Genomic DNA, 24446 nt, shown 5'->3' with positions numbered 1-24446 from the left:
GTTTGGATTAGGGAGGCCAGGAGCAACAAACTTCCTCTCAGCGGAGACATCGTTGCGATGAAAGCCCGAACGCTTGCAGCAATGTTGGGGATCGATGACTTCGTTTCGTCAGATGGATGGCTGACGCGCTTTAAAGATCACCATGACCTGGTTTTCAAGAGCGTGTGTGGTGAAAAGGCGTCCGTTAACCAGGAAACATGCGCCACGTGGAAGGACGGAAAGCTGCGTGAATATATCGCCGAATACGGACCGGAAGACATCTTCAATGCAGATGAGACTGCACTCTTCTATCGGCTTCTACCAGAGAAGACCCTGACATTCAAGGACGACGACTGTGCTGGGGGCAAACCCAGCAAGGAGAGAGTGTCGGTGCTGATCGCAGCAAACATGACTACTCGCACGGAACGATGTCGGTTACTTGTGATCGGGAAAGCCGCGAAGCCGAGATGTTTTAAAGGCGTGAAGACGCTGCCTGTGGACTATGAGGCGAACAAAAAAGCGTGGATGACGGCCGAAATCTTCAAGAGCTGGATAAGCAAATTGGACCGCAAGTTTGCTGCTTCGAACCGCAAGGTGTTGTTCTTTGTCGATCACTGCAGTGCTCACGTGAATGTGCCAGCCTTGAGTGCAATACGCCTCGCATTTTTGCCTGCAAACACAACGGCTGTTTTGCAGCCAATGGACCAAGGCATCATCAAGAAAGTCCTGTACAGGCGGCACCTCCTCGAGCGCATGCTTTTGTGTATGGATAGCTCCACAAAGTACGAGGTGAGCCTGCTTAGTGCCCTCCACATGTTGGCGCGAGCATGGGATCGTGTGAAGCAAGAAACAATCGCAAACTGCTTCAGGGCTTGCGGTTTTGTGGCAGCTTCTTCGGAGGATGCCTCTGAAATTTCAGCGGAGGAAGCGTCAACAAGCGAGCTTGATGGCACTGATTTTGGTGATGCTCTCGGGGACGTCAATTTTGAAGATTACGTCGCCGTAGACAAGGCGGTCGAAACGTGCGGTGCGCTGACGGATAGCGAAATTGTAGAGATTATTCGGCCCCAGGAAGCAACCCAGGAAAGCGACGATGACGTTCAAGGCGAGCCGCAATCTAAGGCTGCCGATGTAGCTGCGGGCCTTACTCTTGCGGAGCGCTTCTTTGCCGCTGAAGGTAACGCGGAAGAAGCGTTCCGCCACATCTACAGCCTGCAGAACTTGCTTTCAGCAGCGCGATTCGGCAAGAAGCAAAGCAAGATGACCGACTATTTTTCTTAGACAAAATACTCGATTTCACCACAAATAAAGTGCTGTTTTTTGTGTTTTGTGATTAATTGGAAGTTCGTTTAATTCAAAGTTTTCTGCGGTCCCCGTGAACTTCGTATTAACGGGACTCGACTGTAGCACCTGACAAGAACAGGTTTGAGTTCGGTAGGTTATACCTACTATGACAGAGTGAGCTCTCTCAAATTTGATCACTCCCTCTGGGATCGGCAAACAAACTGCCAAGCTACTCTGCCCTGTATGCTGAGTAACAGGCTAAATTTATCTCCGATTACATTGGTGTGGCGCAACAGCGGTGCCACCTGTGCATGAGACACATACATGATGGCATAACAGCTTCTTTTCTCTGCACAACGATACCAAAGCCAGGTGCATGGGCAGTTACGGCTGCAAAGGTATAAGCAATACTAGTGTTACACGTCTTCGTTACATTTCGTTACATGGGTTTTTCTAAGCAATCGGGCATAATAATTTTATTTCCATATATTAGCATTGAGGGTTTTTTTTTTTCATTCTTTATGTAAGTGTGGTTGCAGCCAGAAGTTGAACCTGTGCTAGGCCACCACAGCAGGTGGTCTTCACAAGTGAAAATATATGTTGTGCTGATCCATAGAGCTCGGGAGCCACACTGCAGAGGTGTTGCTACAGTTTCCCTTCTGCGACGAAGATGTCTTCGAGATTTGGTTGTCTGAGACCAGTCCCTAATTTTCTGTTTTTCTCTATGATAGCCATTAAAACTTTTTCTGTGCTCTGTACTCGCTGTGGGATGACCTGGAGGTCCCCACGCACCCGGAGAAGCACATCAAGCGACCCTCTAGGCGCTCTGCACCCTATCCACCACGACACGAAACATCACCGCCAGATGCGCTCCACGCTGCATCCATGGCAGTGGTGGCAACTACTAGTCGTTCAGCCTCTGCAGTAGCAGCTACAGACCAGGGCCCTGCGAACAGGAGACTACGCGAAGAAGAGCCTTCAGGCAAAAATGCATAGGAGATGGACCAGGCATCCTTCACGGTTGTATCCTACAAGAAAAAATAAAAGGTGCTGGTGTCCCTGTTACTTCAGACCTACCTTAGGAGGAGGAAACCTATGGAATGTTAACCCTAACATCATGGCATCGGCAGTTGTAACGTTGGCTCAAGAGAAAGTTCTCAGCCATCGCCTTAACAAGGACGGCAGCCTGATAGTTACAGTGTCAACACTGCCTACCGCCAACCGCTTGCTCACGATAACTTAGCTAGCTGGCATGGCTGTAAAAGCCTGTGTCCCATATTCATACACGGCCAGCTGCGGCAACACGATGTACCTCTCAGCTACTGAAATGAAGAACTACAAGAGGATCTACACGACCAAGGCATCGTTACAGCAAGGAGGCTGTACACTTACACCCCTGAAGATGGCGGCAAGGTCAAAGAGACACGTCGTCAATCTGTTATATCGGAATTCACCAGAAATTCGCCTTTACCTCAACAAGTTACACTTTGATTCTGCAGTTACCCTGTCACTGAATACGTTGGGGAAGCAACACAGTGCTACAAATGCCAGAGGCATGGCCACATGTTGCGACGGTGTACCGGCCCAGTGCGCTGCAAAGTGTGTGCTGGCTCCCATTCACCCAAGAAATGCACCTCGAGAGAACAACCCAAATGCGCCAACTGCTGTGGCCCACAGCCTGCTTCATATGGCGGGTGCATTAAAAAGAAGGCTGCTACACTTGCTCGCGTGGTGAAGCAAGTACAAGGGAAACCACGCAAGCGTCATGAACCACCACCTAACCCCAACGTGGTTTTCACGAATGCGACAAACCACTCCCAGAAACAATCACCACAAAGCCAAAAGACATTTGGCAACACATACGCTGATGCGGTCAGAAAGAAACATGGGAAGCCCGGGGCCTCATCGCCTCCTTCGAAGCTGCCACAATGTGTCGCACAAGACCCACCAAATGACCACTGCCGCCATCAGCCTCAGGCACCACAACACAACAGGATGACCTGCAAAAGGCAGCAACACGAAAGCAGCAAACAAGACATTACACGCTTACTGATTGTGATGTTGTTTACAGCCTTCAAAGCTCTTGTTCGCGCCAACCCCTTATCAGGCTATCTCCCAGAGATAAATGCCATCCTTAGAATGGAGCCGTTGGTTTCGCCATATTACGCTCCACAGGCGCGTACTACCTCACAGTGATAATCATGGCTTCTGCAACAACAGCCTCACCTGAGCTGACCATCCACAACATTTTTCGCACATGCACCATATTTCAGTGGAACGCTCGTGGTCTTCGCTCGAAACTTTCAGATTTCCGGCAGCTGGTGCGAACGTATCACTTCCCTTACATAGTCATCTCTGAATCACGCGTCGAGGAACATTTCCAAATGCAAGGGTACTATTTTCATCATTAACAGTGACCAAATGACATCAGCAGCTTACTCGTAGGCTCTCGCTAGGATATTCCGGCCTCCGTGATTGATGTTCCGCCTCACAGTGACAATGAATATGTGTGTGCCATAACATTAATAGGCCAACAAGAATACACTCTCATTGGAGTATAGCTCTAGCCAGGCAGGCCATTCGATGCTTCGAGACTTCAAAACTTAATTGCAACAACACCTCCTCCACATATTATTTGTGGTGACTTTGATGCTCACAATGAAATTTGGGACAGCTCAAACACATGTGCATGAGGAGCCAAGCTCACAGAGCTTCTCTCAAACTATTCAATTGAACCTCTAAATGACGGCAGTATAACCTACCTCAGAGGCCCGACAACTACCAGCAGCATTGACGTGATCTTCGTAACAAGTTCAGCGGCCTGAAACTTTACCTGGTGTACCGACTTGGAAACACGAAGGAGTGATCATTACCCAATTCCTATATCAGCAGTCTGTATGCAGCTTACATTCCTTACATTGTATATTCCTTACAATATCTACAGATCGGGATGCATACAAGGATGCTGCAGGGAGGGTAATTACTGCTGCAACTTGGGACAAGGAATTACTCACAACAATGGCTCATCGTCTGAGGAAATGCACACTAAGTTCCAGTAAAAAAGTGAGCTTACCACCAAACAATGAGGAATTTAAAAGATTGTACGCCATTTGCAGGCGAGCTGAAAGGAAAGTTTTACGCACAAAATGCCTTAAAGACCTCTGTGCCTGCCGACGGACACAATATCATATCCAGCGATAGCTGGATAAACGTAATTGGCAAAGATGGTGCAACTTCTGTTCCGCGTTGGACGTTCGTCAAACTGTAGCCAAAATTTGGCGGATCCTTAGAGGTATGCGCACGCCGCCCCAACAGCTTCACTCCTTTGCTGAACTCTTTTGTATGAACGAAATTCCCTCAAAGAAACCTCAGATGAATACTGCAGACTACTATCAGCGGGTTCAAGGCCTTCGATTTCCTCCACAGATAGTTAGTCTGGCATCCCACAAGCGGCAGGGCCAGTATTGTATCTGCCTTTCACAATTGAAGAGCTCACCATTGCTATCGCTGAATCAAACTGGGACACACCTCCAGGCCATGTTGAAATAAGATATGAAGCAATCGCAAAGCTGCCCCGCACCTCCCGCTTACGACTCCTGGAATATTATAATTCTTCGTGGATGTCTGGTAAAGTCCCAGCAGAATGGAAGCTGGCAAAAATCATGCCGATTCTGAAGCCTTTTAAGCAGCCAACAAGCTACGTGTCTTTCCGGCCTATTGCCCTACTGAGCTGTGTAGGCAAGCTTATGGAGCGAATATCTACAAACATATTACATGGTTCCTTGAAAGCCACAAGAAGTTTCCCCAAGAAATGAACAGCTTGCACCAAAACAGGCCTGCTATTGATAATGCCATCGCCCTCGTCTCTTCACTTGAAGAAGACATTCACGCTGGGCGCATCCCAACAGCCGTTTTCCTTGACATTGAGGCAGCTTTTGACTCTGTTTTTCACCATGCAATTCTCGTGGCTTTGGTAGCCTTGGCCTCAGAGGAAAGCTATACAAGGGGATAGAAAACTATCCAACAGAGTGGAAAATATTTATGAGTACTCGAGCAGACCTACACAGCCCGCTCCTATGCCATCCCAACCTGATACACAAAACAAGAAACCTGCCGCGAGGAGTACACATCACAATCTATGCTGATGATATCTGCATCTGGGGGGGCACATCAAGTTTGCGCTATAACACTCAACAGCGATTTCAAAAAGCATTACTGAAGCTCTCTATGTATTTGGCTCCCCGAGGTCTTCACCTCTCACCAGAAAAAAGCACAGCCATGGCTTTCACAAGATAAAAATGGCCAAATATCCGCTCTTACTCGGTGGACGGCCATTGCCATACATACAATCTCAGTGATTCCTTAGAATTGGGATAGAAAGAAAACTCTCTTGGTCACCTCAGGTAAAAAAACTATGTGCGAGGATTGCTGCAGCAACACAAGTTTTCAAATTCATGGCGGTAACACGATGGGGCTGTCCTCTATATTGAAGGCATATATTGAAGGCACATTGTGCTATTGCCTACCGGTGCTTCAGAGATTATAACCAGCAAACAAGAGGACTCAGGAAGCCGCGCAGAACAACTGCCTGCGGATTTGCCTGGGCCTCCCGAAGGGCTCTTCAGCCTCGGGAGCAATAGTGGAAGCAGGATGTCTACCGCTTGATGTCATCGCTTCCCAAGAAACAATGAGTACCCATCTTCGGCATGTGCTCCAAGAGAAGGAGCACTTCATGTACCGCGTCCACAGTAAGTCTGGCTTTGACCAAGCTGTGCAAATCTTGCACCTTCCCCCGATTATTCAGCCACAGAAATTACTGCCTCCGACTTTTCCTTCCTGGACACTTTCGCCTCTAGATATAAACCAGTTTGTAACCGGTGTAAATGGGACAAAGAGTCGCATGCCACAGGCTGCACTGCTGCAGGCCACTCTCCTTTATATAGCCGAGAAATATACTTGGCACACCCACATCTACACTGATGCCTCAACCAACCGGGAGATTTCCTGCTCTGGTCTTTACGTGCGCTCAACAGGACAAATGCTTTCTTATCGGCTACAGCAGACGACATCCTCAACGACAGCAGAGCTTCACGCATCAAAGAAGCTGTCCTTTATATACTGTGCCGAGCACCTGATCAGTGGGCGATTTTCACTGACTCTAAAGGAGCCCTACAAACATTGTGCAGCCTGTTAAAAGAAAAGAATCAGCCTGTTTCTTTCGACATTGTGTACTTACATCGCTTGGCCATTGCATCAGACCACCGTATCAAATTTCAATGGATACCTGCTCATTGTGGTATTCTGGCCAACGAAAAAGCAGATGAAATGGCACGCAAAGGTCTCCAGCACCAAAACTTTAAGCAGATTTATTTCACTATACCTGATGTTTCCCAACTCGCTAAAAGATTTGCTTCTGAAGCAAAGGACCAGCTGTGGAGCTTGCCGACCCAGCATTACCCTTTCCTTTATTCAGTCTACCCAAATCTCAGACCCAGACTCCCATCCAACATTCCTCACCATTTGGAAACTACATCATTGTCTTTGCCTGAACACCGCCTATGGAAACGGCTTACGGTACTGTTTGGTCAAGTGACAAGTCCACAGTGCAACAACTGTGGCTCAATTGAAACTGTGGAGCATATCCTGTTTGAGTGTCGAGCTTGTGCCGACGAGAGTGCGTTTTATGAACATTGCATGCATTCGCTTAAACAGAGACCTTCGTCATTTGACTGTGTCTTAGGCCCTTTAGCCTGCCTCACACAACAGAGGTGCGCAATGAACTTTTTATTCACATACTTAGAAAACATTGGTCACCTCAACAAACTTTATTTCTACTCTGTCACCCTCACGTACCTTCCACGCAGTGAATTCTGTCACCTCATTGTGGGACGGTGCCTACACTGAAGGACTTTACCATAGCACGTCCTTGCCCATGAGTCAGAAAACTCAGTGCCCATTTTTTTAAAACTTATTCCTTCTTTTTGTGCCTCTCTCCTCTCTTTCTCTCCCCAATTCTCTTCCCCACACAGAGTAGCATGTCTGCGATGTCTGTACGCCGGCTAAAATCTCTGCCTTTCATTAAAGGGTTCTCTCTCTCTCTCTCTCTCCTGCATGTCTAAATTACAAGTTTGCCTTTTCTCCCAGCTGCATAAGATTATGCATTCTACAGTCATGAGGCTGATCAAGACCCAACTCACCATTGGTATCACTGTAAAGGAAAGGCATAAAAAAGGAAGTATTGACCCTTAGCATTGCCGGGAGCCACCAGTACAAGTTTTTTCAGTCCTGCATTGTCACAATTTATATCAAGAAACTGGGGTACAGATAGAGATGCTGTGAATGGTTAGGGCCTACAACAGAACTAGAGCTATAACACAAATGGTCTTTATGTTTATGACAACGCAACTGAAGACAAAAGAGAAAAATGTGCAACAGAGCTGTCAAGCGTTATGAAAAGGGAATCTGGTTTATTGATTGTTCTCCAGGAGAATACAAACAAAAGTTGGGACATTTGGCCATTCTGACTCGGTCAAGTCGGCACTTGGGACTTTTGCTCAAAAGTCCCAACCATAGTAGAAACCATAGTAGAAATTCATATTATCAAGTATTGTATTTTTATAAGGGTTGCATCGATGTAAGGCTTGCACTCCTTAAAGGGTCCCTGAAATGGTTTAGACAAATGTTGTAGACGCGTAGGGTACCGCTACAATAAATAGTTGACTTAATAATTTGTGTGAGGCGTCTCATATCAAGAGAGCTATGCATGATAACAAGTTACCCTCCTCCATAACCATGCATTTTTTCCCCAACTCGTTCGCCTAGTGATCGGAGCCAAGCTCCGCCTTCATTGGCTCTGCATCATGATGGGACGTTGTGTCATCTACTTCCGGTTTTCTTGGAGCCCGCAGTCGAAGCCTCTCCGCCCGCTGCCTGGCAGTCGATCCCAAGCAAGAGCTATCGAAGCAGCATGTGTTGTGAGCATTCTGTGGCAGCGCCGAGCGTGTCCCGTATTCTGGTCCCCACATGTAAGCTGGACCTTTCGACGGATGGATGCAGGCTTAAACTAAAGCCCCTGCATACTACGATTGCTGTGATGAAGGAGCTTTGGCATAGACATACGCGAGTTGGCTGATCGGTCTGCACGGTCCAGCCACCCGGTGGCACAGAGCTTAACCAGCCAAAACAAAAAAAGAACTAATATTGCTCAAACCAAGTGTAAAACATATTAAACATTTAGAATAGTGTTCAACAAACAATCAGACTAATAAAGCGGATATCCAACAGGCACTATGGCATAAAAGAGCACAATCTCATCCGATTAATAGAAACATTCATAATCAGTCGTATTGTATATGTGGTTTCTTACCTCAAGCTCTACGCTGCGTAGAAAGCCAAGATAGACTGCATTAGTAGAAGGGCGTATAAGCAAACCTTGGGACTTCCGGCAAATACGTCAAATGAGAAATTCTTGGCACTCGGCATGCACAACACATTAGACGAACTTATTGAGGCCCAGAGAGTAGCACAGTATGAAAGGCTTACACAGAGTTTGACGGGGAGACACATCTTAGATGACATCAGAATAACCTACGAAGCACAGCACGGAGTGCGGACAGACGTCCCAAGGAAAATAAGGGAACATCTATCAATACCCCCAATCCCCAGAAACATGCACCCGGAGTTTCACCAAGATCGAAGAAACGCACGAGCGAGAGCTGGTCTATATGGTCTATGTGGTCTATGTGGACATGACGGAGTACACAAATGGACAGAGTATGTCGATAGTTGCTACGAGTCTAGAGGGTGACTGCAGAGTTAGCGGGACGGTAAAAACATGGAAGGCGCAGGTGGCGGAGAAGGCTGCCTTAGCACTGGGCAATAGCCTCCACGGAAGCTAACATCGCAGTAAGCGACTGCAACACAGCCATCAAGAACTATGCAAAAGGAAGAATCTTGCCGGAAGCACTTAAAATTTTAAACAACTTTCATGAAGATCGCGACATTCACATTATATGGGCACCCGCACACTCCCTTCCTGGGAATGAAATAGCGCACAACCTGGCTCGAGAACTGACAAGCCGACCAAGTGACGCACACAAATACTTGGTACGGATAGAGACCGGATGACCAGCTTTAACGAGATCACCAAACACTATAACTTGGGAAGGGGACACTTGATACACTGGAATACTGGACTTGGGAGTTGGAAATACTGGACACTTGATACACTATTGTGGTAGTAATCCTCCGGCATAAACTGACGGCCTCAAATGCGCAAATCTGGCCGCCGGTCGGTTACTGACAATTCAATGCGCTGCAGCCACTCCGCTCGTCTGCTGCCTTGCAGGGGGACACGATGTTGCAGCATGACATATTGCCAGTCACTACGCTTGCAGCCCACAATGTAACAAGACCGAACCATGGTGCTCGCGAAAAGAAAGATTGAGACCAACACTGACCACCGAGGACATTGTAACACAAGCAGACTACATTTGCTGTGTGCTAGAAGTCTTCTGTGTAGGGAGAAATTGTCTTGTGCATTCTCTTTCTGTTACTTTCCTTCTTTATAGAAAACATTCCAACTATTATGACCAACATTTGTTTGCCATTATTATCGATAATGAGCCCTGGGCAGCCAATTGTATAGCTCACCCTACTGGCATCAAATGGTCACCTCGCATCACCTGTTTAGGGGCGGTTGAAAACTTAACCAAGTGGCGTGCTGCGATTGTCAGCGATGTACATTGTTAAAGCCTTATAATAAATTACACACTTTTCACGGAGCACTTAGATGTTTCAAGTGATTATCAGAAGGACCTACCCTAACTACTCAGTACCCTTTTACAATATCGTCAAAATCGTTTCAGGTTCCTCTTAAGAAAAAATGCTTAAGAAAAGAAATTATCCATAGTTAAGTCATACACTCCTCTCCCAAGCACACATCTTGTCTTTTGTGACATGCACTGCACTATGTCCATGCAGTGTTGGCTTAGCTGTTGTTCACTCTGTTTGTTGCATGTAAAGTTCACATCTGTGACAATAGTGCACAGTAAACAGCAAAAAAGAAAGGAAAGACAGGACAAGTATTGTCTGACAACTGAAACCGACATGGCAGCTGACATTTCATTGGGAATGAAATGTGACATATACAGTATATACAGGTAAACCTTGATATTGTCACAGCCTAGTAGGAGACGGGAAAGCCAGTGTCGAGGACGTGTAAAAGCACTTTATGAGAGCAGTCAACGCGACATCGTTGTTGTCTCTGTTTTTCTACTCACGCTATACTTCAGCGTCGTTCTCATCGCCTGGCACATACCCGCAGCGACCATATAGGATGTGGCATTTGCCCCTCCTTTGGAAAAAAAAAGGCATCGTCCCGATGCACTAATCTGCGAAGGCTGTGCACAGACGGTGCAAAGTTGAGGTCATGAGGAATAGTATGGCTTCATACGAAGCACGTGCACAACCTCGGGCAGATGCCGCCGGCGTTTGGAGCAGTTATGAGTGTCGGGGACAACTTCATAATTCACATCATTGATGTGGCGCAGAACTGTATACGGGCCGAAGTATCTTCGCAGGAGCTTTTCAGACAGCCCCCGCCGCCCAATTGGAGTCCAGAGCCACACCTGGTCACCAACGTTGTATGAGGCGGGTCTGTGCCAGAGATTGTAGTGTCGGGCATCGTATTCCTGTTGTTCTTGGATTCGGAAACGCGGCCTGGCTTCCTCGGCGCATTGGGTAAACTCCTCGGCACCAGTCTCGTCGTCACCGCACTCGCGTGGCAGCATTGCATCCAACATTGTTATCACGTCCCGGCCGTAAACTAGGTTGAAAGGTGCCACGCGTGTTGTCTCTTGGCGAGCCGTGTTATAGGCAAATGTAACATATGGTAAAATCTCGTCCCAGTTCCTGTGGTCGACGTCAATGTACATACTCACATGTCTGCCAGAGTCTTATTCAAGCGTTCGGTCAGCCCATTGCTTTGGGGATGATAAGCCGTGGTCTTTCGGTGAGTAGTACCACTTAGTCGAAAAACAGTATCCAGCAGGTATGGACAGCTGGGCTAGTTGGTTATGATTAGCATTATGAAACATCGTTCCAGTGCACAATTGAACAAGGACGAGAAGAGAAAGACCACACAAACGCTGGCATGTTCGTGTTGTCTTTCTCTTCTCGTCCTTGTTCAATTGTGCGCTGGAACGATGTTTCATAATGGTATCCAGCAGCGCAGCCGTGAACCCAACTCCTCTGTCTGTTATGACCGCTGCTTCGGCTGCTGTTCCACGTTGGATAGCACCTGTTTCGGCGTACCGAGTAAGGTAATCTGTGACGACGAATATCCCATCTATTTCCGGCAGTAGACAGTGGAAACGGACCTAAAAGGTCCATGCCAATTGGTTCGAACGGTGCTTGCTGTATCTGAACAGAATGCAGCAGTCCAGCTGGCTTGCTAGGTAGGGCTTTGCGGCACTGGCAATCCAGGCATGTCTGTATGTAACGTTTCACGATCAACGCAAGTCTCGGCCAATAGTACTTTAGCCTAATTCTTGCCAATGTCCGAGTGTAGCCTAAGTGACCAGCGGTCGGCTCGTTGTGACAGGCATGTAAGACTTCGTCGTGAAGAGATGCGGGAATGATGAGTAGGTAGCTGCTGCCACTAGGTGAAAGGTTCTTTTTATAAAGAATGTCATGGCGTAAGCAGAATGAAGGCAGCCTTCTGGCGAATAACCTCGGTGCGCTGCTTGTTCTTCCCTCTAAGTAATCGAAAAGAGGAACAAGTTCTGCGTCCTCACGTTGCTGGCGTGAAACAGCCACAGTATCTAGCACTCCTAGAAAAGCCGTGTCATCGTCGTGCACTGCAGTCTCAACAGGAGACGGAGAAAGGCAGTCGGCGTCGGTGTGTCGTTTCCCCGATTTGTATACAACAGTGAAGTCGAACTCTTGGAGCCGAAGACTCCAGCGCGCAAGCCGACGAGCTGGATCCTTTAAATGAGTCAGCCAGCAAAGTGCGTGATGATCACTGACAACGGTGTAATACCGACCATACAACTATGGCCGAAATTTCAGGACGGCCCACACCAGTGCGAGACATTCTTTTTCTGTAGTGGAGTAGTTAGCCTCCGTCCTTGATAGCATCCTGCTGGCGTAAGCAATCACACTTTCGGCACCGTCCTGCCGCTGTACAAGCACTGCGCCAAGGCCGACATTACTAGGGTTGATATCGAGAATCGTAGGGGCATCTTCATCAAAGTGTGCGAGCACAGGAGGCGTCTGCAGCCGTTGCCGTAGGTCGTGAAATGCCCGTTGCTGGTCTTCACCCCACACGAAGGGCACATCTTCCGTGGTGAAATGTGTTAATGGCTATGTGATGCGCGAAAATTCCGCAATAAAGCGTCAGTAGTAGGCGCAAAGGCACAGAAAACGTCACACTGCCTTTTTATCTGATGGCGTTGGGAAATTAGCGACGGCGGAGATTTTATCAGGGTCAGGTTGGACACCTTCACAACTAACAATGTGACTGAGAAATTGAAGTTCTTCAAAACCAAAATGGCACTTTTCAGGTTTCAAAGTTAAACCAGCTGAGCGTATTGCTTCAAAGACTGTCTTTAGTCTCTGTAAGTGTTCCTCGAACGTGACGGAGAAAACAATCACGTTCGAGGTACACGTTCAATCACGTTCACTCACGTTGTCGAGGTACACCAGACGGGTTTGCCATTTGGGTCCTGAAAGTGCCGTGTCCATTAGTCGTTAAAACGTTGCCGGCACAGAACACAAACCGAAGGGGTGCACCTGAAATTCATAAAGTCCGTCGGGCGTCACAAAAGTGGTCTTCTCACGGTCTCTCTCATCAACTTCTATTTGCCAGTAGCTGCTTTTCAAGTCCATCGACGAAAAGTAATGTGCGTTTCATAGCCTGTCCAGTGAATCGTCGATACGTGGTAGTGGATAAATGTCTTTCTTTGTGATCTGGTTGAGTTTTCGATAGTCGACGCAGAAGCGCAGGCTGCCGTCCTTCTTTTTCACCAATACGATAGGCAATGCCCAAGGACTCTTAGAGGGCCGAATAACTCCGTCCTCAAGCATGGTCTTCACTTGTGTTTGTATTGCCTCGCGCTCTTTAGGTGCTACACGATAAGGATTCTGCCGAATTGGTCTGGCGTCGGCTTCGGTGACATTACGGGGCTTAGTGAGCGGCGTCTGGCTAACTCGTGACGTGGATGACAAGCAGTTCTTAAACTCATCGATGAGCTCAAGAAGGCTGTTGCGTTCCACGGGCAATAAGGTGGGACTGATGTCAACCACAGGGGCAGGCATAACCACGGTGGACGTCGCGTGCTCCACTGAGAGGCAGTCTTGTATTGAGGTAAATTCGTCGAAGTAAGCAACAGCTGTGCCTTTAACAATGTGTCGATGTTCCCTGGTAAAATTCGTCAGCAGGAGTTCAGCATGTCCGTCATGTACATTAATTACGGCCCTGGCGATGGAAACCCCTTGACTCAGTACCAGTGCGTCTATGTGTTCAGCGACGCCAGTCCCAGTGTTCAAGTTGTCGCAGGTTAGAGGTACGAGAGAACAGCTTCGCGGTGGAAGCGTGACAGCCGCGGCGGCGATACGTAAGCGGGGTCGCTGGTGTTCCGCGGGGTCGACGTCATCTGAGCTCGTAGGAAATGTGATGACAAGGTCACGGACATTAATCACTGCACCGTACTCTCTCAAGAAATCCATCCCCAATATAAGTTCCTTGCAGCACTCAAAGAGAATGATGAGGGTGGCGACAAAAATTGCACCGGCGATTACTATCCTGGCTGTGAATTTTCTAATCGGCATCATCAACTAGCCGCCGGCAGTTCTGATGTTGGGCCCGGTCCACAGCGTCTTCACTTTTCTCAGCCTATCGGCCAGCTTTTGACTTATTATCGAAAAAGGTGAACCAGTATCGACGAGAATGGCCATTTGGTGGCCGTCAATGCAAACGACAAAATCGGCGCTGACGGCATCGGTTACAGGGGGTGTGGTTGGAATCGTCAGAGTTTTAGAGTCGTCGATCGTCGGAGATGGGGGCTCTTGGATAGCTAGCCGGTTTGCAGCCTCACCCCCGAAGGTCGCTGCGGCCAGTTTCCCCGACACAGGCTAGGGGACCTGCCCCTAGAGGCGTCAGAAAAATTGCGACGGGTCGGTGGGGTGTAACAAGCCGGAGAAGGGGAACGCAATCAAGGTGTCACTGAACCTTCTGGCCAAAAGTTTGTAGAATTTCCGTCGCAGCTACATGCAGCATCAGACTCGGAGTAATTGCAGTTGGGAAATCTTGCATACCCAGCCGCGCGGTAGTGGCACGCGCGGTAAACATGTCCTGCTTCGCCACAATGAAAGCATAGCGGCCGGCGGTCAGCGCCAAAAATTGGTCTTTCAAAGCGGGCAGCCAGCAGGGGATTCACCGTAGAAACGAGGCGCACCGATCGACTGGCGGCGATAAGGCATAGTTGGCGGTGGCTGTAAGTGTCGAAAATAGGGCGTCGGGGGAGGTGGTGATGGTTGCGTCGTAGTGGTCGACGGTGTCAGCAGCATCGAAGTGGCGGGAGGTGGACGACAGACAGCTTCCACGTAGGTTAATCGTCGCGGCACCGCCTGCCAGTCGGGCGATGACAAGGCCTCTCGAACTTCCTCCAGAACGATATCAACGACAGAAGCCACCGCTGGTGCCATGGGAGAGATCCCGAGCTGCCGGATCTCCTCTCGCACAATCTCTCGGATGACTTCACGCAGAGACGTGCTGCAGCTCTTAGGTAAAATTGAAGTATTCACCGGCAAGCTTTTGTGATCATATTGGCGGTACCGTAGCTGTAGTGCCCGTTCTATAGCGGTAGCCTCCTTGGTAAATGCGGCCACTGTCGTCAGTGGTTTCCTCACGAGTCCGGCGAAAAGTTCCTCCTTCACTCCGCGTAAGAGATAGCACAACTTCTTTTCTTTGGCCATCTCAGGGTCTGCTCTGCGGAAAAGGCGGGCCATATCTTCTGCAAACATGACAACGCTCTCGTTTGGTTTTTGAATACGGGATTCGAGAAGGTGCTGCGCGTTGTCCCTTCAGTCGCTACTAGTGAATCTGTCTAGCAGCTGGGTGCAGAAGATATCCCACGTGGTCAAATTTCTCTCCCGGTTCACAAACCACATACGCGCACTGTCTTGAAGCGCAAAATAGACATTAGACAACTTTTGCTGGGAACCCCAGTCATTATAACTGGCCACACGCTCAAATTGGTCCAGCCAATCTTGGATATCTTCAAAAGCGTCACCATGGAAACTTTCTGGGATCTTGGGATTCTGCAGCGTCACCTGCGATCGAGTTGCAGTGGCCATGGCGGAAATCGGTAGACGCGTTCTTGCAGGGTCCTGCAAAGGGTTGAACTTGGGCGTCAGGCCTAGCAGGCGGCAACTGTATCGGTGAACAGGAGTTTCGACGAACACAGGTGATTCCACGTTCGATGTATGGCTCCACGAAGGGGTGCCGATCATGAGGCAATCCTACCCCGCACCTCCACCAGTGTCACAGCCTAGTAGGAGACGGGAAAGCCGGTGTTGAGGATGTGTAAAAGCACTTTATGAGAGCAGTCAATGCGACGTTGTTGTCATCTCTGTTTTTCTACTCGCGCACTACTTCAGTGTCGTTCTCATCGCCTGGCACATACCCGCGGCGACCATATAGGATGTGGCAATATAACAAAGTCAGTAAAATCTGCAATTTGCTTCGTTATATTGAAATTTCGTTCTACTGAAATTGGGCCTTTTATGCAAATATATACAGTCACCGATCGATTTTTCTTGCACGGGATGGGGCCGCAGAATTTTCCGAATTATCAGGCAATCGAAGAAAGCAAATTTGAATGAGAAAACAATTCATTTTGATAAATTTACAAGCCAGCGAAGCTTTCGTCTGCACTGAGACGCTAGCAGGAAAAGCGCTGGCAGAAGGGAGCGAATGCTTCGTCTGTCTCTCGCTCCAACGGGTCGCCGAAACTCAAGATTATGCCACCTCCAATACTAAATGCGCTGTAAGACGGTTCACGTGATGCATCAGAATGGCAAGTTGGGCCAGTTGGTTGGGATTCATGGTAAGGGTTGTAACAGCGCAACCAAGACAAGGACAACAGAAGGAATAAAACGACGACACAGCGCTGATGCCATGCCCTGCCATGCCATGCCAACGACACAGCGTGATGCCATGCCATCTCAGCACTCTATGCGCACGCAGCAGATTACCTCTAAAACAGGGTGCGCAGCTGCGTATACACTCAGCCATGCTTACAGCCATGTGCAGCCATGGCTGAGACACGTGCAAGAAATAGAGATGCGTGCCAACTTACCCCTACTCTGCCCCCGCGAGCTCGCTCCCCTTCCCCCTTTTCCCTTTGCTCGTGCTGGAAGGCGGCACTCACGAAGCCATCATCTGTCTTGTCTCACCCTTGCACACTCACTCGTACCTAAAGCACACAGTGCATGGGGTGCGATAGGATCTTATCGCACTTGGACTTTGGACAGAATGTGATGCGGCTCCACTTCGGTGGTCGCTGTTGTGGTGTGGTCGGCGATTTGAGAGGTGCCTGGGCAAACAGCTGCTTGTAATTCAATCATCTGATGATCTGAATCCACGAAAGTTTGCATTTATTGTCGTGGCATTCCTTTGGGGTGGCAGTGAAATTTCGTTATATTGAAATCGCATACAAGTGCACTTCGTTATATTGAGGTTCTAAATACATGGTGTTCTATGGACAAGAGGTTATGAAAAGTTAAATACTTTATTATATACAGAATTTTGTCTATTGAAGTTCGTTATATAGAGTTTTGACTGTAAACTAAAATACCACTGTGACACATCAGTGCTGGACAGTCACAAGCAGTCAGCTCGCTTGGTCCGTCATCCTTGTAAAGTTGATAGTCTGCTAGGGGGAAACCCGCCGCTGATGTCGGATCTTGGCACCTGCGGCTTGTCCCATTGCACTTTCCCCCATGCGCCTGTTCACTTCTTTCCACACACAATGGCTGCTGCTGTGCACTGCCATGAGCAGGTACGCATTGTACTCGTAGACATTCCTTATTTCATAGAATAGTTTTGCACTGAGGCTGTGTTTCTTATACCGCCTGAAAAATAGCAAATACAATCAGATGTAGCATTTTGTCCATGTTTTGCACCAATGATTCTCCCCTTTGCATGCGTGCATGCATTGTGTGGGGGGGGGGGGGGTGTTCGGGTGTGTTTGGGTGTCGTTACATGTCAGCAGTTATAAATGAGCTAGGAAACTAAGTTCAAATAATAGTTTCTACATGTTCTTGCATTTGATGACAAGGATATCTGTTTCTTGAAGCAAATACGCATTTACTTTTTATTCTTGTATCGACTGCACCTGAGGAATTTGGAACTGTGTACAAACTGTTGCATTCTGTGTGACAGCTGTGGAGAATTCTTTCACTATCATCGCTGTCATCAAACGGTTCTTCTTTCATGCTGTAGCAACTGACTTGTTCATTGCAAGGTTGTGCTTCTCATGTGCAGGCTGCTGACCCTGTGGTTTGACTATGGCCACTGGCCTGAAGTGAATGAGGCCCTGGCTGAGCGGGTAAACAAGGCCCCTATGGAGACTTGGCTTCAGGTGATACCTCAGCTCATCGCCCGCCTTGACACCCCCCGACCCTTAGTGGCAGGACTTGTTCATGAGCTGCTAGGAGAAGTGGGACGCAAGCACCCTCAGGTCAGTGCTGTGCTCAGTGTTGTCATTTTAGCAAATTTGTTGCTATATTTAGCGACATTTTTGTTTGTTTAACGCCAAACTTTTATATTTAGTGACCATTAACTTTTTCTGGGGACATCACACAACAATTGGCGACATTTTAGCAACTTAAATCTCATGAAGGCTGCTTTGAAGATGGCCTTGCAGGATGTACCTAACTTTTGAAAAGCCACATGTAAACAGCCGAAATTGGCTGTGGGGGCACATGGGCTCTGCGACCATGTGAAAGCAAACATTTGCCTTTTAGAAAGTAGTTAGTATGATTACCTTGAAGTGACTTGCAGTGTTGTCACATGTGCTCCATTTGGTCTTGGTGTACACTGTTTCTATGAACGAAAATCAGTTGTTAGTGCAGAACCCTTCCTGCTCCTTTCTCTGGGGCTTGTCTCACAATTTTTTCTAGTTACTGTCTCAATCTTTAAGCATGCCTTTATAAAGTAGCCATAGCTGTTGTCTGTAAAGGGCTATTTACTATGACTATCCTACTATAGATTGTGCCTTCTCTATTGTTGTTGTATAGTAGAATGGCATTTTAACACATAGGACACTTGCACTTAATTAACCCTTTAAGGGTTGTGGGGTTCTCACTCGTGCTCTTGGGACAAAGGAACAAGAACACAGTAGTGCAAACAATCACAAGGGCATTCATTCCCCAAAAACATTCCGATGGGCATGTTTTTGGGGAATCCACAAAACATGCCGATGGGCACGCGACAAATCGCGAAAGTCCAACTCGCCACGACGGGATAATGAGCAAATATGTTCGCCCCATGCTGGACACCAACACCTGGTCGTTCGCGCATACGGTCATGCAAACAATGTCAGGATTGGGGGCTCAATCCCATCGCTCATAACCCGTTGTCAAGATTGGAGTCCGGCATGAATTAGAAGGTAGCTGGCCCATGCCGTCGTCCAACTTATCCACGCTGAGGACATTGATGAAGGGAAGGATTGCTTCTCATCGAGAACGAGGAATATGGGTTTATTTACAGCTTTCAATGGGTGAAGCGCCAATAGTGACGGCACACAAGGACAAGACAGGACACACAGACAGGACAAGGGGCCTTGGCCTGTCTGTATTTCTTCTTGTGTGCCATCACTATTGACGCTTCACCTAGTGAAAGCTATGCACCAACTAGCCCCACAATGTGTTTTACTGTTTATTCACAGTATTTACATGCAGTTCATCAGTCTAGCATGACTGCTTGAGAGTGTGTACTAAGCAACCACACAACAGCGGTTTGTAAACACTCGGTCCTCCCTCGATCAAAGGTAAGGGAAAACGTTCGACCCGGAGACAAGCCGCCTCTTCCGAGGAAGTACACACACACACAGGTTCACGGTACCCCCCCCCCCCCCCCCCTCGAGGCAGCCGGACTTCGCAGAACTCGCAGCTCACCCCCACAGCGCGGCCCCGTGGTATCCATTGTCTTGCGTTTAAAGGGCGCATGGGAAGGGGTCTCCCTAGACATTCCCGCAGCTACTCCCCCGCTCATAGCAGATCAGGTCCGCAGTGGCGAGTGCAGGCACAAAGCCTGCTTCGTCGAACTCAGCTCCAACGACGGAGAGTTGAAGACGTGTGTATTGTTCTCCACACACTGTTGACTTAGTCACGCCGTGGCTAGAGGTTTGCGGTGATGCTCCAGGAAAAGTTGCCGCTCGCGGTCGCAACTGGTTGGCAAAACTTGCACGTGAGCGGGCCGTTCTTAACAGCGCCTCCATGGCCTGGAAAAGCTCGACTGTCCAGCGCTGACAACCGCTGGGCAGGAAGAGAATGGCTGGTGGCCAGGGGGTGATGCCTTGGCTTGCAGCAACCACTTGTGTAATGATGTCACCGCCCCAAAATATCCAACAAGGACAGGCAACTGCAAAACGAACCCCACAACACGGGTCTGCGCCGAGATGACGTACCTTGACTCTCACTTTAGACAGCTAGGCTTCAAAGCAAACATAAGTGCAGAAACAAAAAATTCTGCATTTCACTATGCCAATTTTTTTTTTTAAGCAATTTCGTGCTGACAAATTCAGCAATCATGGAGGGAATCCTGCTAAATGGGAGGGGATCTTCTTGGCTTAACAAAATGAACAATAATAACTCTAAAATTTAGGCAGGACCCTTAAATGCAGAATTCAAATTAGCCTGCTCAAACCATCCGCATTGCTATGCAACTTTCCCTTGTTATACCTAAGAAGTTGTAAGAAGTTGGAGAAGTTGTACTCTTGGAGAGTGAGACTCCATCGGAGCAAGCGGCCATTTTTGTTTGACATTTGACTGAGCCACGTCAGAGGACAGTGGTCGGTCTCGAAGATGAACTTCGCTCCGTAAAAGTAACACGACAACTTCTGGCCGGCCCAAACCAAGCAAGCACATTCCTTCTCTGAAGCACTGTAGGCTTCCTCTCTTACATTTAGTTTACGGCTGGCATAGAGGATAGGATGCTCCTCGTTATCGTCGCCGACCTGACGAAGTACCACGCCCATACCTCTGTTGCTTGCGTCGCATTGAACTATGAATTCCTTTGCATAGTCTGGGGCACGAAGCACAGGACGAGAAACCAATAGCGTTTTCAAACTTTGGAAAGCGTTCTGTTTGTCCTTATCCCAGTGTACGCTACTCGGTGCTCCCTTTCGGAGGGCGTCCTTTAATGGACTTGCCATTTGCGAGTAATTCGGAATGTACCGTTGATAGTACCCCACAAGTCCCAAAAATGAACGAAGCTCTGTTTTCGTGCGTGGCTGAGAAAATTCTCCAATCGTAGCTATTTTCAGCTCGGCCGGCCGTCTCGTGCCCTAGCCGACAACATGGCCCATATAAGTAACCTGCGAACAACCAAACCTACACTCTTCCGCTTTCATCGTTAAGCCGGCTTCCCTTAACCGTGAGAACATCTGTTTGAGGTACGATACATGTTGTTCCCAGCTGTCTGAAAAAAATGCTACATCATCAAGATATGGCAAGGCGAACTCTTGCAAGTCTTTTAGGACAATATCCATTAACTTAGAGAAGCTAAACTGGGCGTTCTTCAGCCCGAAGCTGAGTGCGAGAGGGCGAAAAGTGCCTACAGGTGAGATGAATGCGGCATAGCGGCTGGCACTTTCTGAAAGGGGAACATGCCAGTATCGCCGTACGAGATCTATAGTGTAAATATATTTAGCAGCGCTAACTCTTTCAATTCGTTCCTCAATGTTGGGTATCGGGTACAGCTTATCCCTAGTGATGGCATTTTAACTTCCTGTAGCCAACACACGGACGAGAGTCCTTGTTAGGGGTTTCTACCAGTATTAGCGGTGACATGCAGTCACTCTCAGTGGGCTCAATAACTTTCAACTCTAGCATGCGCTGTATCTCTGCCTCCATAATTTCTCTCTGTCTTGGAGACACCCTGTAAGGCTTTGATCTTACGGGTTCGGTTGATGTCAGCTCTATTTCATGCGTTACTAGTTCGGTTCTACCCGGCCGATCGCTGAATCTGTCGAGATATTCCCCTAACAGCTCTTTTAGCTCATTTAGCTGCTCGGGTCTAAGAGCGTGCGAGCTTACCGAGTGTTTTACTACTTCTTCTATGCCGATTTCAGAGTTGGATGTCGCCCTATACTCCTTAAACTTGGTACTAGTGCCATCCTGCTTTTTGATGGTATAGTTAACGACTCCGCTCCGCTCTGTATACGGCTTCATCAAATTGCAGTGATATATACTCGCCTCCTTCCTGCGACTGCGCATTTTCAGAGCATAGTTAGTATCTGAAAGTTTGTGCAACACTTTAACGTGCCCGTCCCAGTGAACTTCAAGCTTGTTCTTTCTTGAAGGTTTGAGGATCATTACCTGGTCTGCGGCGGTAAATGTACAAAGCCTCGCATTCTTGTCTTAATAGAATTTGGCGTTCTTTTGAGCTACTCCCATGTTCTTTTCGACTAGTTCTTGGGTTGCGCTTAGCCGTTCCAGCAGTTTTAGCACGTATTCAACCACTGTAGGACTCTCTCCTCTTTCCTCCCACATCTCTCTTAACATTCTTAGTGGAGAACGGAGTGTTCTCCCATACACTAGTTCTGCTGGCGAGAACCCTGTAGCCTCATGTGGAACCTTTCGCAAAGCAAACAAAGTTGCTGGCAGACAGTTCTTCCAGTCCTCCTTGTGCTCGTAACGGAGCGCACGCAAAACTTGCTTAAGCACTGAATGCCACCTCTCTACACTGTTTGACTGAGGGTGATAGACGGAACTGTGTATTAACTTTACCCCGCACTTTTGCAAGAATGTGGAAGTCAGTGTGCTGATGAATACTGACCCTTGATCCGCCTGAATTGCGGCTGGAAACCCAGCTCGTGCAAACACTTTCAAAAGCGCGTCTACTACTTCGGTGGAGCTGAGCTCTTTCAGAGATTGCTTCTGGAAACTTTGTAGCCGGACACAGCATGGTAAACAAGTACCTGTAACCCGATTTTGTTTTTGGTAGAGGCCCTACCGTGTCTATCACAAGTCGTCTGAATGGTTCTGTTATTAAGGGCACTATCTTTAGTGGAGCTTTCCCTGTCTCTCCTGGTTTGCCCGAGCGCTGGCAGGCGTCGCATGATCTTGCAAAGTTTTCTACGTCTTTGAAACAGCCAGGCAAGTAGTATTCCGTAAGCAATCTTTCCTTTGACTTGTTTATGCCTAGGTGGCCGGACCACCCATTTCCATGACAGAGACTCAAAAGGTCCCCCCTGTACTTAGTAGGTACGGCTAAATGATATAAAATCCTGCCCTTTCGATTTCTGTAGTGCAGATACAACAATCCTCCTCTCTCATGTATCATCACGTTGCGCCTAGCGATGCCTTCTTTAGCTGTGTGATGTAATTTAGCTAAGCTCTCATCATTCTTTTGCTTGGCTGCCAGTGACTCTCTGTCCACACGTAAGAGCTGATCAAAGTTCTTTGAGGCCGGTGATTACAATGACCCTGTCTCTCTTGCGAGTGCATCAGCAGGCTCCTCCTGCAGGGCTGAACTTTGACACCCTGGCGATACGCTCTCATTGAGCTGGTCAGCTGGCAGGCTTTCCTCAACTGTGTTTTTGTCCTTCGGGCCTAGCTCGGATTTGGGTATTGAAGTTATCTCTTTTGCTGCTTCCCTTGGAGCAGCTTGTGCATTTTCAGCCGAAAGCGACGCGATTTTACAAGCTTGTCCTCGGGTCAATGCCTGTACTATGCCCTCTCTCAGTTTAAGCCCTTTTTCACGCAATAACTGATTAGAACAATTCAAAAAAATGTAAGGGTACTGCAGTGACAAAAATTTGGAAACTGCAGCCTCGGTCACTAGCTCCCCACATGGTCCACTGATTTTGACTTTGGCCATGGGCAGACACACGCTGTGTTCTTCTACAACCTGTTTGATCCATGCTACTTCTCCTGTGAAGTCATCTACCGTCACGTAAGACGGATGGACAATGTCCATAGTAGCGGCACTGTCTCTTAGCACTCGGCATGGTTTTCCAATAGCTTGGAGGTCGTGAAGATATGGGCTCAAAAGTTCCAGTTCCATATTCTTGTCTTTCTCCTCTACGTAGGAAAAAACTACACTGCGCCTCCCGCAGTTTACAGCTATATGTCCCAGTTTGGGGCATTTATAACAGCGAATTAGTCTAAAAGATTCAAATTTATTTTCTGTTCCTATTGAGCGGTTTCCCCACTAAGTTTCTCCTCGCTCTTTTATGCGGGGTTTTCCTCCATGTCTACAGGCTCCAATCGTCTAGTCTGCGAACCCTTTTTGAATGGAAATGGTTTCCGCGGTCCATTTCGACCGTCCCAATTACCGTCCTCGGTGTTCAACGTTCTACGCGTGGCGTACTCTTCGGCTGATTCCGCCGCCCTTTCCACAGTGTTTACATTTCCTCTCTCTTGCACCCACAGTTTCACAGCTTGGGGGATGCTTTTGTAAAACTGCTCTAGACACATGCATTCAATGATCATGTCTCTGCTGTCGTACGCTTCCGCGCTTTTCAGCCACTCAACTAGGTTGGCCTATAAGCCGTATGCAAACTCCGGATACTCCTCTCTATCTTTCTTGACTGTGCTCCTAAACCTTTGCTGAAAAGCTTCGGCTGGAAGGCGGTATTTCTTCAGGAGACTAGCCTTAACTTTTGCATAATCATATGCATCCTGTCCATTCAATCTGGCGATTACTTCCGCCACCTCACACGGCAACATAGACAGCAACCGCAGTGGCCATGTACTCGGGCCGAAGTTCATCTTCTCGCAAGTCTCTTCAAAATTGCTTAGGAACAAGCCTATGTCGGTCCCGACCTCAGATGGCTTTAATAGCCTGTCCATGCGGTATGATTCTGCCTCACTTGATCGTCCCAGAGCCCCTTCACTTCCTTGAGACAACTCCAAACGTTTGCTTTCAAGTTCAAGTTGCATTTTTCTTA

The 24446-nt window shown here is 48.1% G+C and overlaps 1 protein-coding gene across 3 annotated transcripts in view; it reads left to right on the top strand.

Moving 5' to 3' along the window:
• The window catches only part of mTor (serine/threonine-protein kinase Tor), a 461269-nt gene that overhangs the window by 334934 nt on the left and 101889 nt on the right, over positions 1–24446 (top strand). For all 3 annotated transcript variants that reach the window (XM_075684170.1, XM_075684168.1, XM_075684169.1), the window contains one exon: positions 17813–18008. In XM_075684170.1, coding sequence (XP_075540285.1) covers positions 17813–18008 — 196 coding nt within the window. The remainder of the gene's footprint in view (positions 1–17812; positions 18009–24446) is intronic.

Source organism: Dermacentor variabilis, chromosome 3 (genome assembly GCF_050947875.1).
Source record: "Dermacentor variabilis isolate Ectoservices chromosome 3, ASM5094787v1, whole genome shotgun sequence".
NCBI lineage: Eukaryota > Metazoa > Arthropoda > Arachnida > Ixodida > Ixodidae > Dermacentor > Dermacentor variabilis.
Note: the sequence above shows the minus strand (reverse complement) of the source record. Positions and strands in the feature narration are given on the sequence as shown.